General features: G+C 57.8%; 1 protein-coding gene across 9 annotated transcripts; it reads right to left on the bottom strand.

Annotated features, from left to right (window-relative positions):
- Positions 1-4,376: 4,376 nt before the first annotated feature.
- On the bottom strand, positions 4,377-17,879 carry TPM2 (tropomyosin 2). Of its 9 annotated transcripts, none has more exons than XM_069001888.1 (9): positions 17,677-17,879; positions 16,737-16,862; positions 10,529-10,662; positions 9,356-9,473; positions 9,164-9,234; positions 8,338-8,413; positions 8,123-8,185; positions 7,714-7,783; positions 4,377-4,684 (listed from the first exon to the last, which is right to left on the bottom strand). In XM_069001888.1, exons 1-9 carry the CDS (start codon positions 17,788-17,790, stop codon positions 4,602-4,604), a joined length of 855 nt encoding a protein of 284 aa, XP_068857989.1. In that variant the 5' UTR covers positions 17,791-17,879; the 3' UTR covers positions 4,377-4,601. The 9 variants fall into 9 exon arrangements, with proteins under 9 accessions (XP_068857989.1, XP_068857985.1, XP_068857991.1 ...); XM_069001884.1 differs by lacking the exon at positions 8,338-8,413 and adding an exon at positions 8,859-8,934 and having other exon boundaries at positions 17,677-17,878; XM_069001885.1 differs by lacking the exons at positions 4,377-4,684; positions 8,338-8,413 and adding exons at positions 6,597-7,381; positions 8,859-8,934.
- Positions 17,880-18,088: the final 209 nt, after the last annotated feature.

The following is an 18,088-nucleotide window of genomic DNA, read 5'->3' as shown; positions in this document are numbered from 1 at the left end:
ACTTACTGATACCCACACCTCAACACACCCCCTTTCCGCCTCCAGAAGACTTCGGACAGGAGCACTGGATGTAGAGTTCTGCATGTGCTGAACTGGCAGAAGCACCGCACCCATGCCAGTCTTGGCACATATGCAACAAGGTCAGAGAAGGCTTTTGAGGGGTCTGGGTTTCATTAACTCATGGAAAACAGGCCCCATTTTTAAGAGGCACAACTCACAGCAGAGCACTCCAGCGTGGAGTACAGAGGACTCTGGTGAACCAGGGGAAATCCCAGGGGTGCAGCGAGATGTGGGTCCCAGCATATCCCCTCCAGCTCATGGGCTTGCCCTTGCAGCCAGCAAGTTGGTAGCTGGAAACAGGAATCACAGGATCTTTTCCACTTGTTCTGGGGACATGATTGATGTTTGGTTTGATCACCAGGGTTTACAAGGCCACGTCATGCCCCAGTACAAGGGATCCCAGAGGAGGAGAGAGGGGAATAGTTTCATCCCTGCCTGAGATTTCATAGCTTCTTTGCAAAACAGCTCAGAGTCAGACCACCTGGCCCAGAGGAAGTCACACCTCCCTCTGTAAGCCAGGGACATCCACTCCCAGTCCTTGTATTACTTTCAATTATGGCTCTGGGGTATCTGCCCACTTGGTCAAGAGAGCCTCTGTGAGCTTGCTCCTGGGTGAGGATGGCCAGGACCCACTGAGGGGTGCAGGTGAAGGCTGGGGCTTGCCAGCTGGGAGATGTGGCTCTGGTGGCTGCACCATCAAGGAGGATGGGTCACAACAGGAGGTGTCACCAGGGGCATCACCAGGCATCCCCAGCCCCACCACAGCTGGATTCTGGTGATGGGTGAGTGTGCATGCAGAGGAATGCTGGGCTGGATAGGGACAGAGACAATGCCCAGTCCAAGAAGAGACACAAGCACCTCAGGGCAGGACAGGGCACAGAACTGCGCTTGGGGCTGAAAGAAGAGGAGCTTAGGGCTCTCAGTGGTGGCAGGTGCCCAGAGAGGCTTTGGGGGACACCCTGGGTGTCCCCAGCCCCCTGCTCCCTCCCACCCAGACCTGATGAGCTCCCTTTCTATCCACCAGGCCTTGGCTCCAACACTTGTGTTCTTCCTGGCTCTGCTGACCATTCAGCCCAGACTGCAGCACCGTGACCAGACTGAGACAGACACAGCCAAACAGATAAAAGAGTGTGAGGAATATCTGCATCATGAGATGACTTGGCTGCTGGAGGTGATTGAGGGGAAGAGGGGGACCATGGCAGCCCCACTCCTTTCTGCAGTGCAGCAGCAGTGGCTGTTTTGAGGTGCTGTAGCAGCCCTGGTCCTGGACAGGTGAAGGAAGCGTGCCTCTGCCAGCTGCAGGGAGCAGGAGAGCTCCAGCAGCAAGGAGAAGGACAATGGCCAGGAGGAGTTCAAAGGTGCCCACAATGATCTTTGTGACCACCCCATCCATCACCAATGGGAACATTCGAGCTAAGGCTGGATGGGGCTGTGAGTAACTTGATCTAGTTGAGAGTGCCCCTACTCATTGTGGCAATGGTCTTTAGAGATCCCTTCTGACCCTTCTGATCCCTTCTGTCATTCTAAAGCAGGATCTGCCCAGCACATGAAGCATGGACCAGCATGATAGAATCAAGACCAGTGATTTTATCATCTCCTAAGGCAATACTATGAAGTTCACCATAATGATGATCCTAGCCCAGTCCACAAAGACAATAAACATCACCATAGGGAAAACATCCTGCAAGAAAGGGATCACATAACAGAACCCTGATAACAAGTGCTTTCACTTTATTGTCTCTTGCTCTGAAAGGCAATAAATCAACCTTGTGACCAGCAACTGCTAAACCAATGCAATGAATGCCCCCCAAGGGTCCCTTGCTGCCTGTCACCCTGTTGTAGGCCTGTCTTGCAGCAGAGATGCTCCAGTGCTGCTCCCAGATCCCCTGAGCAAGTGGAGCAGGGGCCACATGTCCTCCTGTACTGCATACTCCACCCTCACAGGCAGCACAGCCCCAGGCACTGCATATGGGGCATGTTCATACAAAAATGAGATGGCACCATGTGGTCATGGCTATCCATGCTTCCCTCCAGCTGCCTTGTCCTCTGCTGGCATTGACAAGTCAGTAATATTGATTTGGGGGCTGGGAGATTTGTGTGGCACTTGGCTTTAGGGGGCCTGACCTGTTTTGAAATCCCCCAGTCTTGCAAAACCCTCACAACTCGGCAGCACAGTTTTTCTGGTCCTCACCCCAATGTCTCAAGCTGTAGATGCAGGGAGGGACTGAGGGGTGGCAGTAGGCTGTGCCTGGCTCTGCACAGCTCGACGCGTCTCATCCAAGTATCTCAGATGCTCTTTGTGTGGTCCTCCCACTCCAGCATGTAGTTCAAGGGCATTGGACAGGAAGGATTCAGAGGCGAAATGAGGCACTGGAGAGCTGAGAGAACTGGAGCAGAGAGCAGAGGTGAGAGGCTGCCGGAGGTTAATGTGTTGGTATATCAATGGGGTGGCAGCCCACAGCAGGGCTGAAAGCTCTTTGGGGAGGTCATCAGTCTGCTAGGCCAAGATAAACAAATCCAAAGGTTGAAATTCCATGGGAGAGGTGGAGAGAGAGGAAGGGAGGAGGGCACCAGCATTTCAGTCCCCAGAGTGGGTCTGTGACACCTGTGGGGAGACATGCTCCCATGCCAACAGTTCCACAGTGCCCCAGGCTCCCAGAGCTTTCCCTGGTCTGCATATTTCTCTGTGGGGCTGCAGGGGAAAGGAGATGGGTGGGACAATGGAGAAAATGCAAAGCCTTGCTGAACCATGACATAGCTCATGCCTTTCCCAGGCTGAGCATCACCTGGGAACAGCAGTCAGGATCTCACTGCCAAATCACAGGCAGTTCAAAGGAATAAAAAGTCCCTTGCAGCGAGGTATAAACAGTTAAGTAAAGTGGACTGGCCCAAACCAGGAGGCAGCAGCAGCTAATGGGGAAAAAACAGTGGGTGTGAAAGGGCTCTTTGTCCCAGCAGGAAGGCGAAGGGCGCCCAGAGGCTGGGCACTGGGACGCACCCTGACCGGGGCACAGGGCAAGCTTGTTTGCAGTACAGGGTGCAGGCTTCCAGAGAAGAGGTGCTTTTACACTCTGGTTCTTTTCAAAACCAGACAACCCCCTGCCTGGAAGGTGCTTTGACTAAACAACAGAACGGCTCAGCTGATGCACTGCAGGAAAGGAAGGCGGGCCCAAGGAGGAGCTCCAGCCCTTGCGCAGGGACAGCTCAGCAGTCCAAGACACCATGTGCTGTCCTCCCCTCTGGCTCCCCCAGGCCCAGGGTGGGAGGCTGCAGCTCACAGCAGACTTTGTAACCTTGGGAGGATGAACTGAAAATGAGCACCTCATGCATGGGGAGCTTTTTTCCCTATTGTAGAAGGTCTTAGAACCACGAAACAGAATTACTGGGCTATGGAGAGGGCGGGAGGCCAGCAGCAGCTGGGCAGGAAAGAGATTGAATCTCAACACCCTCCTTTCCTGACCCGAGAGGCGCAGCAAATAAAGGAAAGCAGATAACAAAAGCTATCCCTGCCGGTCTCTTGCTGGGTCTGCCTTGACAAGGGGTCAGCATGAGTTGTGTTTCCTGGCAGTATGTGGATGTGCTTCTAGAGGGATATCCGCTGGGTAGCGTGGGACAACAGGGCTCAGTGCACATTATGGAGGGGCCCGAAGTGAAAGGCAGGACTAGATAATGGATTTGGGCATCCCCAGGAAATCCAGCCCATTTTGGTGGCAGCAATGAGACACATCCGGCTGCTCTTCAAACTGTGTTGAAGAAAATACAGCAAGCCAGGAAGAAACTTCCTGAACACTTTGTCTGCTGCATTAATATTTGCTAGCTTATACAGCTGTCTCTCAGGCAGGCGTTCAGTCACCGGCAATAGAAATTGCAGCTAGTACAAAGGGTGAGCAGCTAATCCCAGACCTGGAGAAGACCCTGACAACTAATAATGTGAGCATGCATGACCATGTGCTTGTGTGTTTCCTCATTGTCATAAACATGAACCCTCCATGGAGACGTCAAAGACCTTGTGGCTTCCCCAGTGGCCAGCCCAGTAGCATGCAGACTGTGGAAGGGGACACACCAGTAACATGGTTTATCACTGTGTACTTGAAGAGGATGGTGAGTTTGGACTGAGCTTGAGACCTGGAGGTTTCCTCTGCATTCCAAGGAAGTGATGGAGATGAGGGAACACAGTCCAAACCACATGGTTATCCTTCCAAGCCCACCACAGCCACAGAGGTCCTGCAGACCCTCCTTGCATGAACTGGGGAGAGAGACGCACACCTCTTATCCCAGTGCCTGCACCCACCCAAAGGACCAAACATAGCCATCCGTCTTGTCAAACTGCTTTAATATTTGGACATAAAGACAGGACAGAGCCATTCAGGCTGTGCACAAACAAGATCCCCATGATCAGCCACAGTGCAAGGCTGCTGAGCTTCCCTTCTCAATGGATGTGTGGATTTGGCCAAGATGCAGTTCAGCTGATGACATCCTGAGCATGCCAGTGGGGTGCATGTGTTGGGTGGGGAAAAGGGATAGGGGGTTGCCAGGGCAGCTCAGAGGTTGTTCAGCTCCAGTAAGGTCTGGTCCAGGACCTGGTGTATTCCCACGTTCTCCTCTTTGGCACTGGCCAGGCTCTCTGTGAATACAAGGGACACCCAGCCACGCACACAGACACAGCCCAAATGTACCCAGGTGCAGCAGGACCCACACACACCACACCAAGCACAGACACACACACACACAGATGGACATTTCAGTACAGCTATGGCCTCCAGTCGAACGGGGCGTCCCCTGTGGAGCACAGTCCACACAAGCAGCCCCATTTCTGGCAGGGATGAGTCCAGCCAGTCTCAGATCTGCCAGGGAGGCCAGGCCAGTGAGGCTGATCTCTGGGGCAGGCAGTTAGCACTCTTCAGCATTTCCATCTTCCCAGGGTGCCCCACTGCCCATGACTGAGTACTCTGCAGCATAGGTGCTGCTGGTGAGTACCATTATTTGGCCAGACACTGGGGCATCACCACTGGCCAGCTGTGGGCACGTGCACAAACCCTTGGCCAGCAGAAGCAGAGAACCAATGCCTGCTGCATGACCCAGCAGTGCTCCGTGAAGAAAAGGAGTGAGAAAACAATTAACAGCCCAGAAGAGTGGGCAGAGGACAACAGAGAGATAAGGAGCAGAGCTAACAAGGCTACAAGGATAAGCTCTGCCAGGCAGCCTGCTGCCAAGGCAGCCTCCCTCTGGTGTTCACTCCCAAATGGCATCGTGCTTCCCCCAGAGATGGGTATGGAACAAGACTGCTGTCCAAGCAGCCCCATCTCCCAGTGTGCCCTGCTAGCCTCTTCCCTGTCCCAAGTTTGGGGCAGCGGGTGCTGCTGGATCCCCAGCTCCTATCCCAGCCTTCCCAGCACCCTGCAAGGACCTCTTTCTAAGGGGATCCTCCCTGCACAGTTTGGGGTGACCAGAGTAAGGAAGAAGAGGCTGCCCAGTGACTCCTGGGACAAGGGGAGGAAGGCAGCAATACAAACCACATCCCTCCCCAGCAGAGCCAGGATGATGCCAGAGGACAGCAATCACTACGTGGGCATCCCAGGACATCACAAAACCCCTCATATCTCTCCCACAAAAAACTGATCAGCTCCAGAGGGGCTCCCTGTCCTGCCCAAGCATGGTAGTTACCCCTATTAGGATAAGGCAAGGCTTCACACCCTGCCTCACCCCAGCAGGGTGGGGCTCCCAGCCCGGAGCCAGCCTGGCCAAAATGGGGCAGGGAGGCTGGGCCGGGGCCAGGAGCTCTGGGCAGCTCAGTTGTTAAGTTCAGTAAGGATGACCCGCAGCTCGTTAGTGAGAACACGGTTTTTCTCGGCCTCCTGCTGAGAGCGCTCTAGAGAAAATGGAGACATCAACGCAGCACAGGAAAGAGAGAGAAAAAAGTGAGTTAGTGAAAAGAGAGCATTTCTGAAAGCCTTCGCTGGAAACACCACAAGCCACCCAGACACTGGTGGGATACAGCTGGACTGGCAGGAGGAGGCAGCCAGTCTTGGTGCAGGGACAGGGCTGTACGTCCATCACTTTGGAAACTGGGTTCTGGGACATGGTAGGGTGGTGAGGAAGGAGGAGGGGCATCAGGACCAATTTAGGGATCACAAGAGATCACTGCTGAAGGGTAGCATCAGACCCTTCACCAAGGGAAGGGGCTGCAGGAGCCATGACAGGGCTGAGATTGCTGCTTGTAGGCAATGTCGGGGAGTGGAGACAGGGAATGGACAGGACCAGGTCTAACCCTGCTATTTCACGCCAAAAGACTCATGGAGAAGATAGCATGAGATGAGGAAAGCTGTATACAAGAGTCAGAGGGTGGCTGGGGTCAGCAGAATGGCCCTGTCCTGCTCAGCCTGGCAGCGCAGGAGCCTCTTGGGTCTCAGCCATGGTCACCCCAGGGGGCCTGTGGCTGTGAGCTGCCTGCAACCACCTCCTACCACACTGCTGACAGTACCCACATGAGACAGGCAGGAGATGAGGGATAGAGTGGCATGAAGAAAACAAAGGAGAAACCAATGTTAAAATTTTATTGATATCAACTCATTAACCCAGAGGGACAGAACACAAAAGAAAAGTCATGAGATGCAAACTGAAGAGCAATGTGCAAAGGACAGAAGGGTGAGGGAGGAGTGGGGGTCGCCTGCCTGCCGGGGAACAAGGTGTCTGCACAGTTGGATCCAACCCTCTATCCCCCAGGCCTGAGCTTTGGCAGTGGAGGTGCCGCTTCCCCAGTGCAGGTCATCCCCATGCTGGGGCCAGCAAGCAGCACCGGGAGACTTTGCTGGAAGTACATGGAGGGGGGGAAATGGCCCCCCAGCCCCGGAGCTGCAGGGTCCCCAGTGCTTCTGCTGCTGGGGAGCCAAGGAGGGAGCTGCTGGAACAAAGGGCTTCTGGGCACAGTCCTGATCCCCAGGGCAATGCTGTGGCATGGGCCTACAACTACACTGTCCAGTCAGTATGTGGGGCTGCTCTCCTGCCCTGAACAACAGCTCTAAGCACCTACATCTTGTCTCCCCAAAGAGGGGTACAGCGGGAACACCCCTCGTCAGCTCCTGTCCCAAAGGAGCTGATGGACAGGCACAGGCTAGGTAGGACAGAGGAGGACAGAGAGGGTAGGGAGAGAAGTGGGATGGCCAGGCAGGCAAACAGCCGAGCTGGGGAAGGGAGAGACAGGCAGGGAGCGGGTGCAGTGCTGGTGCCCAGCGTGGGGCTCAGAGGGAGGTGATGTCGTTAAGTGCATTGTCCAGCTCCTCGCTGATGGCTTTGTACTTCATCTTCTGCGCATACACTTCATCTGCAGGTGGGGGCAGGCGGGGAGCAGATGGTGGAGTAGAGTGAAGGGCACAAGGTGGAGAGAGAGAGTGGCTGTGAACGGCGGGCTGAGGGCAGCAGGAGTGTGCGGGCACAGGCAGCATGGATGTGACCCTATTCCCAACCCGAGGGCAGAGCACAGACCCCAGGAGCTCTGTGCCCCTGCACCAGACATTGTGACTTCCAGCCACCCCGCTCCCAGAACTTCTGCCCATCCCCTCCCTCTGGCCAAGCACTGTCCAGCCACACCAGGGGCATGGTGTGCCCAGTGCCACCCCAGGAAAGAGGGACACAGGGCTGGTGGGAACATTTTACCTTCTAGGTCATCAATGGTTTTCTCCAGCTTTGCCACAGACCTCTCTGCAAACTCCGCTCGGGTCTCAGCCTGTGGGAAGCACAGTGGGGAAAGGGTGAGCTGCAGGACACAACACGGGAGGTGCAGGCTGCACCGCACTCCAAATATGCCCCATTTGCATCTTTGGTACCCTTCTCCGGAAGCCCTCCCATGGGAAAGGCAAGGGACAGAAGTGACTAGGGCTCCATGGAGCCTCACACCCTACATCAGAACAGACTAATAAAGGTCATCCCAGATGCAGGTACCTGCTATGCTGCAGGGCTGCAATTTAGGAAACCGTGAGAGGACATGGGCATAATGGCGTCAAAACCCACTCAGGATAGCAAGCTCATGCCTGTAGTGGTTCAGTGGTGGCCCTACACCCCTTACCTCCTTCAGTTTTTCCCCTAGAAGCTTGATTTCCTCCTCGTACTTATCCTCCTTGGTGGAATACTGCAGAGACAGAGACAAGCACCTGTGAGTCCCAAGGCGTGCCTCCAGCTGTCCTTCACCCCAGCAGGAGACCGCAGCACTCCCAGCACCCACACACTCTTCCCAGCCCCCCATGCACTCTTCCCAGCCCCAGCAGCCTCACTGGGTCCTACCTTGTCAGCCTGGGCTTCCAGGGACTTCAAGTTGTTGGTGACAATTTTCAGCTCCTCCTCTAGGTCACCACATTTACTACATCCCAAGCAGGGCCGGCAGGAGGGGGGGAGTGGGGCCAAAGGGCAGGAGAGAGGCAGGAGCAGAAAGAACAGGCACGGGGAAGCAGGAAAGAAAGAGAGAAAACAAGTTGAGAGAGGAGAAAACTCAGTGCAGGTGGACCAGGAGCAGAGCCGCTGCGAGCAGGAGCTGCCGGGACGCATCTGTTCATCCATTCCTTGTGCTTCCTTGCACGGATACCTCGTGCATCACCACCAGCCAAGCTCTCGCTGGCCCCGCCAAGGGAAGCATGGATGGAGGGATGGAGGAGCGTGCCCGGCCTGCACCCGCTGCAGAGGGAGGCGAGGGGAGGCTGGTGGTGGAGGCAGTGGTGCAGAAAGGAGAGAGGTGGCTCGCATGGTTCGAGAGACAGCGACAGAGAGAGGGGGCTTCTGCACATCGCCCCGTGCCCCTGCCCCAGTACCTCTTCCTCTGAGGCAATGAGGGATTTGAGAGACTGGTCCATGGTCCGCAGCTCTTCTTCCAGCTGTCTCACTCGGCTGGGGTGGAAGAGGGGCACCCCAGGTGGGGGACAGCAGAGAACAGGGTCAGGGATGTGATGCCAGTGGGTTGGCACTCCCCTACCCCCAGCCTGCAATCCCAAGGACCACTCCAATGACAAACCCTGCTGCTTCCAGGGAGGGACATCCCCATCCCCATGTCTGCCAGGGATTTGGGGCAAGGGCTGTGTGGGACCCCTGCACGCTGCCCACCAGGAGCCCTGCTCACCTCTCCGCCACCTCTGCCCTCTCCTCTGAGCGCTCCAGCTCTCCCTCAAGGACGACCAGCTTGCGGGCGACCTGTTGATGGCAGTAAGAGGCCCATGTCAGCCCTGTGCTTGCCCCAGTTGGGGGCACAGGGCTGTGAGGAGGTGGCTCTGGGTGCTGCCAGGGTGTCAGGACTGGGGAAAGGGGTACACACCTCCTCATATTTGCGGTCAGCCTCCTCTGCTATGTGCTTTGCCTCCTTCAGCTGCATTTCCTGGAGTTCCATCTTCTCCTCATCTTTCATGGCCCTGTTTTCGATGACCTTCATGCCTCTGAGGAAAGACCATGCAAGAAGATGTTATGACTGTGGGTCAAGGTGTCATCTGCACATCCTGCCTGCCCATCTGCACATCCTGTACCCTAACAACACCACCCTCCAGCTTCAGAGACACGGTACATTGCTTGGGGAGGACGGCATGCAGTAGGGTCACACCAGCAGTACCCCAAAAATGCTCCTGTGCAGAATTAGAGTGGAGCTGGCCCCAGGGCTATGTTCCAGAGTGAGGTATGCCTATGGTGCCCCTCAAGCAGGCAGGTCCTGAACCCACGTTTGGGGGTGAAAAGGTGTGCAGCCCAGGATGAGCCAGCCACAACCTCCACGAAAACAGCCCAACAGGCTGGCAGCCCGAAGGAAACACTGGAAAACATCCTGTGGCAAAGCCTTTCTCATTCTGGGTGATGCTCACAAACAGGGAATTACCAAAACCCTGCAAACCCCCACAGAAGGGACTCCTGCAGACTCTTCTCTCACTCAGATGCTGCTGCTCAAACTGGTCTTTGCCAATGGAGGGAAGAGCTCATGTAGCTGTCAGGAGTGCTGTGACATGTCTGGGCACTCCCATACAACCTGACTGCCCTTGCCTGCACAGTTCCAGTCTGGGAAACCTGCTTGCCATGAGGATGCTAACCTATGACATGGGGCAACACACACCCTGTGGAACTCTCTTTGAATGAGGCTGTCTTGTTCTCAAATCTGACCTTAGTTACCAGCACAGAGGTTCCCTCCTGGGCTGTTGTGTCTTTGAGCATAGAAAGCTGCTCTGGGGAATAAAACATGCTCATATCTTCCTCTGGCTTTGGTTACAGTCTGGTGCTTTTATAAATACAAGATAAAATTTTTCAAGATTTAATGTGTGCTCTGGATAAGAATGTCTGTATCTGGGGGACTTCTTTGCATTGTGGCTTTATTCTCTCCCTTTGAAGTCTGCAGGAAAACCAACATAAACCCCAATAAGGTCACTTCAGAGGGACCCCACTGCAAAATTAAGGGGGCTGTCTGCAATCAGTGGTGACCTGATACCACTCCCACTGTGTCTATCCATCCCACCTCTCGCTCTCATCAGCCGCCTTCTCAGCTTCCTCCAGCTTCTGCAGGGCAGTGGCCAGGCGCTCCTGGGCACGGTCCAGCTCCTCCTCTACCAGCTGGATGCGGCGGTTGAGGGAAGCCACTTCAGCCTCAGCCTGGGGGAACAGAAACCCCTCAGTCATCCCATGTCACATACATATATTGAAAAATACATTTTCAATGGTTACTCCTACATTTACCATCTGGAATGCCCCTTGGCACTGTGCAACAAGTCCATGTTCACTGGAATGGCATGCCTGACCATGCATCCCCTCACCTCTCTATAGGGTTATCTCCATCCCTAGTGGCTATTTGATGCTGGCTCCTCCCAACCTTGCAGCCACAGCCTGGCATGTGCAGCCCCACCATGTCCTCGCACCTCCAGCTCCCGCCCTGGAGGGGGACAGGGCACATTCACTGGGGTAGGGTGGCCATAGCAGCCATGTCGTCATGGGGATGGTATTTGGGGTTTGCAGAGCAGTGAGTAAAGGGGGAGGAATGCCCTGTGCGGCTTCGCTCCCAAAAAGGAGATCGGAGCTGCTTGTGGATTTCCTGTTTACAGAGGCGGCGGAGTGAGCCGGGAGTTTCTCCTGCGGGAACCCCCAGGGCCCTGTGCAACAGGGCAGCCTGAAGCCAAGCACGGAGCCCCCCCAGCTGATGTACAGCACGGTGCCGGGGGCAGTGGAGCGAGTCGCCCTCGGCAGGCTGGCGCCCAGCCAAGATGAGGCTGGCAGGACCAGAGCCCTCCCTTTCCCAGGCTCCCCACGCACAGGGCTGGGAGCTGGGGCTGGCCAGGAGCAGTGGCCCTGGCCCTCCGCCAGCCCGTTGACGCCTGGCCTTGCACTCTTTCCATTTGGTAAAGGCCTCCTGCTCCATCGCCACAGTCGGGAAACACTGCCTCAGCAGCTCCCAGCTCCGCCTCCCACCAGGGGGGTGCGAGGAAAACAAACCCCTCAAAATCAAGGGATGGGTGGCAATAAGACCTCACTGTGGGGAGCAGCCCCATGCACCAACTCAGGAGATAGTGCCTCCTGCTTATTCACAGGCTGCAGCAGGACTGGCTGGCTGCGGTGCCTGGACACATCCAGCCTCATGCTTCAGCACTGAGAATGCCCCAGGGAATATTAGCCAAGCACAAGGCCTATGGGAACAGCAAGGGGCTGTCACCCTGCATGGCACCACTGTGACCCCACAGTTCCCTGTGGGGAGTTGGCAGAGTGGGGACAGGCACAGCCGGCACCTCTCTGAGAGGGCTGCCAGCCCCACATCTGCCTCCACACCATGAATACCCTTTCTACAGACTCTCCGAGAGCTGGTCCCTTGCCGGACTGCCCAATGGGGAGCTGGAGCTGGCCCCCACAGGGCAATGCTCTGCTCACAGCATCAACCTCACTGTGTCAGTAGATTTTTTTCCCAGGGAATCACCCCCAAAGTGGGTCAGACCCGCTTGGATGGACACTTGGGAACATGAGCTCTCCCGGCAGCTCCCAGTGACCGGGGAACCCGATCTGAGGCTGCAGGAAAGGGCCATTTCCTCCGCACACAGCCCGAGTGACAACAACCCGGGTACTGCACCCAGCTCTGCCGCTCCTGATATGGTGAGAATGTTGAATGAGTAGGCATAGGAAACAGAAAGAAAGGAAGAAACCCCAAAGCTCCAAAAACTAAAAAGACAAACCAGGAAAAAGCTGCAGCTTGGGAATGCCATCCCACTGCCAGAATGGAAATTTTGGCCTGAGGCAATGTGAAGGGGCGGCTTGTCCCCAAGAAGGGACAGGCTGGAGAGCTAAAGCTCTGCGGCCCGGACCGCAAAGTCCGCTGGAAGCCAGACAAGAGCCTGGGCGTGGGATTCTGAGCTGTGCACGCTGGCCTTCGAGGGAGAGGATCCTTTCCCAGGAGGCGCCCGATCCCTAGGCACGGCTGGCCGCTGCCCGCTCCCAGCGCCCGGCCAGCCGGGAAGCCCTGGGGAGCCCTGCTGAACGCAGCATCTTCTCTCGGAGGAGGGAGGCGGCTGGCGGACGCTGCCCGCAGGCAGGGACTGCCCCGAGCTCCCTAGCGCCGGGCTCTGGCCAGCCGGGTGCCAGCTCCCCGCGGCTCCCCGGGGACCTCCCGGCGCTCCTCCGCCCCACGGGCAGCCAGCCCGGCTACCGCGGCTCGGGGGCCCGGGGCCGGCCCGCCGGAACGGATGCCGGCAGCGGGGCCGGAGCCGGCGGGGCATCCCGGGGAGCTGCCGGGGCGTCCCCCGCCCTCCTCTTCCCATCCCAGCGGCCCTTACCCGCTCCCGGGCCTGCCGCTCGGCATCGGCCTCCCGCTGCAGGTGCTCGGCGCGCTCCTCCGCCTCGTCGGCCACCTGCTGCAAGCTCTGGATCTTCTTCTTGACGGCATCGATGGAGCTGGCGCTGGCCATGGCGGGGACTGCCGGTGGGGAGGCCACACCGCCAAGCCCTTTGTGGGATCCGCCCGGCTCGGGCAGGAAGCGCTCAGGCAGCGGCCGCTCCCGCCGCCCGCCCTGCCTCCATCCCTTCCTGCTCCTCCTCCTCCTCCTCCTGCTGGTGCTATTGCTGCCTCCGACCGACCTGCTCCGCCGCTCCTCCGGGCAAGGCTTGCGGTGCTCACCCACGGCAGGAGAGAGTTCCCACGCCGGGAGGGATGCACAGTGCCCCTCATCCCAAATAGGACAGAGGGTGCCCCCGGGCAGGGTGCGTGGTCCTCCCCAGGCTCTGGTCACTGTCTCTACATCCCCGCCAAGGCAAGATGCACAATGGCTTCGGGGCAGGGCAAACTGGCCCCCACGCCGGGTCAGCATGCATAGTCCCAGGCAGATGCATGGTCCCCACTGAAAGGGCACATGGTACCCCCAGAGAGGGCACACAGTGGCCCCAAGGCAGGGCACACACTTCTCTCCGTGCCCCGGATGCAGGCTGTCCCCCAGGCAGGGGTGCACAGTCACACTGAAATCCCCCAGAGCAACGGAGAGGACCCCAGGGAAATGGACTCATTCCATCAGTCCACAGAGTCTGTGAGTGCTGGAGCCTGTCCTGTGTGAGCCCCCATGGCCACAGGAGCTATGTACCCGTGGGTATTCCCCAAAGGCTGCCCTCCATAGCCCTTGCTGCGGAGCTAAGGAGGGTTGTGGACCTTTTCCTTATGGAAAGTCAGTAAGAGGGATGAGCAGAGCCCGCTCCTGGCTGCCCTCTGGGGCTACCTGGGTTTCAGCCAGGTCCCCAGTATCCATCATGTTCAGTCCCTTGGTATCTGCTCCCCAATGTGAGGACCTGTCTGGCAGCCCCACAGAGACTCATGGGGCCCATGGACACCCTGGCACCTCCAGCCTGGGGATTGTTCCCTGTGGGGGAGGTCAAACCTCCAGCTCCTGGCTCTCCATTCTGGCTGGGGCACATGTCTTGATCCATCAGAAGAAGTTGGAGCTGCTGGCGCTCAATCCTCCCTTAAGAAGTACTGACAGCCTTCTGGCTGCACTTCACACCTGCCTCCAGGAATGCCAGTTCCCAGGCTGACCTCACCAGCTGGCTCACCAGGGCCAGGGGTCCTGGGGGTGACTCAGCCACACTGCTATCTGCACCTTGCAGACCCATGTCCCCTTGCCAAGAGGCAGCGGAAGAGGCGATACTGTGGGTCCCCTGGGAGCACACAGCCTTGGACTTGGCCTTGGGCCCAGCTGGTACTGCCTCCTCCCAGTTTGAGGCCTGGATGTCAGTAATGCTCCCAAGGCAGGACATGGGGGCCCACAGCAGAAACAAGGGTTCCTGGCAGCAGTGGGGCAGGGATGAGCCAGCTGCAGGCAGGAGGGGAACAGGATGCGGGTCAGCCACCCTGGTCCTGCAGTAGCCAGGCTAGGTGCCTCCTGCTGTGGCCCCACCCCAAGATGCAGTCACTTCCCAGCAGAGTCCTGTTCCCTCCCACCAGCTCAGGGAATCGCCAAATAAGAGCAAAGTCTTGGCTGGGGAAAGCAGCTGGGGCGGGAACGTGGGTGAAGCCTTTGGGATCATGGCCTGGGAATGGCAGTTTCCCTTAGGCCCCTCCGGGGTGGCTGGGGACAGCCACTGCTGGGGATGCGGGGCGATGGAGAGGGCTGTTCTGGCTAAACCTGCTCTCCTGGCCTCACCGTTTCCAGCAGCCCTTTCCCATCCCGACCTGGGCACCATGACTGTCCCTCCTGGGAACAAGAGATTCTGGGCGCATGGTGGGCTCTCAGAGCTGCTGGGAAGGTCTGTGGAGTTGCTGATCAGGAGTCAGGCATTCCCTGCTCTGTGCCACCATCTGACACTTCTCCAAGTGCCTGGGGCATTGTATTTGCACTCTTTAGTGCAGTCCCCGTAGCCTTCGTGCCCCAGCATCCAGTGCCAGCAGCAGGGCAGGGCCATACTGAGGTGGCTGTTTATTCTTTTAAGGCATTGATATTTTTGCCAAGAGCAGGAGGCTGCCTGGATCGCTGGTATGAGCCTGAGCCGTCTGAGGAATGGGGACACTCTGTGCTCAAAGGCACCCACTGTCCTGACAGCCAGGGAGGGCATGGGGTGCCTGGGGTGGGTGTGCTCTGGGGGTCTACCCAACGCTTCCTCTGCTGGAAGCAGGAGCTGTGCTGTGCCTCGCACCAGGGAGGAGGTGACACCAGCTCTGGCACTTAGAGCTGTCAGCACATTCAGGTCCCTGGCGCCAAGGGGTGACTCCCAGAGCCCCACACATGTCCAGGCTTTGGCATGGTTCTGGGGAGATCCCGGTGTTGGAGCCCTGTAGCCTGACACTGCTCCTTCATCGTGGCTCCTGCTCCAGCCCTTCCCTGGTGGCTCCCATCCACTGTATCTTCTGGTACAGAACTCTCTGTGCTGAAGCCCACAGAGCTGCCAAACTGCTGTGGACCAAGAGCTGGGAAACACCGTCCCTGCCTAGGATGGCATCACACAGCCTACTGCCAGCAGCAAACCACACCCCACAGCCGACATCTGCCCGGTACCACTGTTTGCCCCTTCCTCTGAGCCCTGCACAGGGAACATCATGTCCCCTTTCACCCACACTGGGTTTGCCCTGTCCCACACCAGCATGGACCCAATTAGACAGCGGGAACCCCACTGCACACAGCAGCCACCTTGCCCAGCTTGACATGGCTGCCCTACGCCAGGTTGAGTGTGCCCTTCCTGAGGATTCTCAGTGTTTTAAAGGAGGGTCATCTGTAGGATCAGCAAAGAAGTCGGAGGAGACCCCTGGCTGCTGCCCAGGGGCTCTGGGCTGCCAGAGGACTGGTGCTGCCATTGCTTGTCCTTGTCCGCTCACCCCTGTCCTTGGCGGCAGCCTCAGAGATTTGACGCATCTCCCCCATTTAGCTCCATAAACCAGCTGGGATTGAATTTTTTCTTCTCAATCCTAAAAAGCCTGGCCATGCCCTGCTGGCTGTACTCCAGACGGCTCTCCTTTAGCTTCTCCTCCAGTTTCCAGGGTTGGTTTTCATCAAAGAGGGGCTGGCTATCAAAAGGAGGATTTATTTATAGGGTGTCAAATACCCTGTGTGGCACCACAGGTCGTTATACTCCATTCCCAAGCGGCCCCGTGGCCGCACACAGCTGTTCCACCCTTCATCCTGGCCAGGCACAAGCCAATTTCAACACCTTCCTAACATCTCCCCAGAGGGATCTATTTCCCAGGAGGAACATCAGTCTTGGCACTAAATAAAACTCTTCCTGGCCTTGCCTTTCTCAGGGTACAAAGTAGCACACCGGACCCCAAATCCACCCAAATCCCCTTCCACACACCCCAAGCATTCTTCATTGCAGCCAGCACTCAGCAGCCAACCACAGCAAGAGATTTTTTTGTTTCTCTGCTCTGCCACAGTTTAGCAAACACAACAGTTTTTCCTACTAGCATTGAGGAGGTGCATGCCTGGGACTTGTGACAGAGCTTGGGACATTTGTCCCTGTTAGCTTTGGGGAGCCAGGTTGGAGGCTGCCCACAAACCTCACGACAGGAGCAGCAACCCCATCACTGGCCCCCACAGCTGGCCTGGCCCCCCCACTCCACACAGGACCCATCAGCCCAGTTCAGTGTCAACATCGAAGGAATGGGATCCTGAGAGTCTTCCCTTCGGACGCTTTCCATATAAGGGCCCCCTCTTCCTTTAACCCCCCCCGAGGTCCAGAGCCTGTGCAGGGGAGGAGCTGCTGGCGTGCCTACTTACATCTGTAGCTTTCTTTTCTGCCTGCTCCAGCTTCTCCTGGGCCTCCTTGACAGACTCGGAGTACTTCTCCACCTCATCCTCGGTGCCCTTCAGCTTCTTCTGCAGGCCCTGCTGTTCCTCCTCCAGCTGGGAAAAGACAAAGGGTGGGGGTCAGGGGAGATGGCAGTGTCTGCAAGGCTGGAAGGGGATCTGTCCCCCCATCCTTCTCCTGGGGACACCTAGGCTGTGGGGGGCACAGCAGGAGAACATGGATGGACGTGTCCTCTCTGACAACTTTGGGTCTACACGTCCTTGAGGGGCTCTTGGTGTAGAGCAGCTGCCGGGACCCCCATCATGCCTGAGCCTGGCAGAGGTAAGGGGGTGGTGGTCTCCCTCCCTTTATAGGGGACTGGAGAGCTCTGACTTGGGGATACAGCTCTGGGGACACCAATCTGTGTTCCCATCTCTGTGTGGTTGCGGTGGGAGTATGCAGTCCGCAGGGCTCTCCCTGGCACGGGGACAGGGAGGTGGCACGGGGGAGTCCCACTGAGATGAAAGATGTTTGGGGGGACCAGTGTGAGGGGTCAAGGAAAAGAGACTGAAGCGTTGGTTCCTGGGGACAGACCCATGTGGAGTGAGGTCCCTGGGGGCACAGTCCCAGAGAGGTAAGGTCTCAAGGGCTGTCAACCAATAGAGCTGGCATCCACAAGCAGGACACCCAGTGGGGCAAGGTCCTTGGGCCAGGACATGCGTAGGTCAGGGGACTCCAGGGTGGACAACCAGTGTGGGGAGATCAGTGTGGGGACTGGGTGAGCCTAGAGAGTGCAGTGTCCCCAGGCTGGACGATCAGTGGGATGGAATCCCCAGGGCTGGGCACCCAGCGGGACGGGGTTTCCGGGGCTGGACACCCCTGGAGTGGAGTGTTCCTAGGTAATGCCGGGGAAGCCCGTGGGACACCCACCTGCTTGCAGCGGTCCTCCGCCTGCTTCTTGTCAGCCTCCGCTTGCTCGGCGCGGTCGATGGCATTCTCCTTGTCCAATTTCAGCATCTGCATCTTCTTCTTGATGGCCTCCATGGTGGCGGGGTGTCGGCGGCGGGGCGCGGGACGACAGAGGGGCGCGGAGCACCGGGAGCGGCGGGAGCACCGGGAGCGGCGGGAGCACCGGCACTGCGCTCCCCGCCCCGCCGAGCTGCCTAAAAGCTGGGGAGGGGCCGCGCCGGGCGGGGGCTACCCCGGTACCTCCCCCGCCGCCCGCCAGCACCTTTTAGGGACTGGCTCGCCACCGGCCCTCGCACCGAGCGGAACGGGGGGGCGGCCACCCCCGGCGGGCATCGCCGCAGCCCTGGCGCCCGGCACCCACGGGGGCAGAGGA

Source organism: Aphelocoma coerulescens, assembly GCF_041296385.1.
Source record: "Aphelocoma coerulescens isolate FSJ_1873_10779 chromosome Z unlocalized genomic scaffold, UR_Acoe_1.0 ChrZ, whole genome shotgun sequence".
NCBI classification, from domain to species: Eukaryota; Metazoa; Chordata; class Aves; order Passeriformes; family Corvidae; genus Aphelocoma; species Aphelocoma coerulescens.
This window is presented reverse-complemented; position numbering and strand designations above follow the sequence as displayed.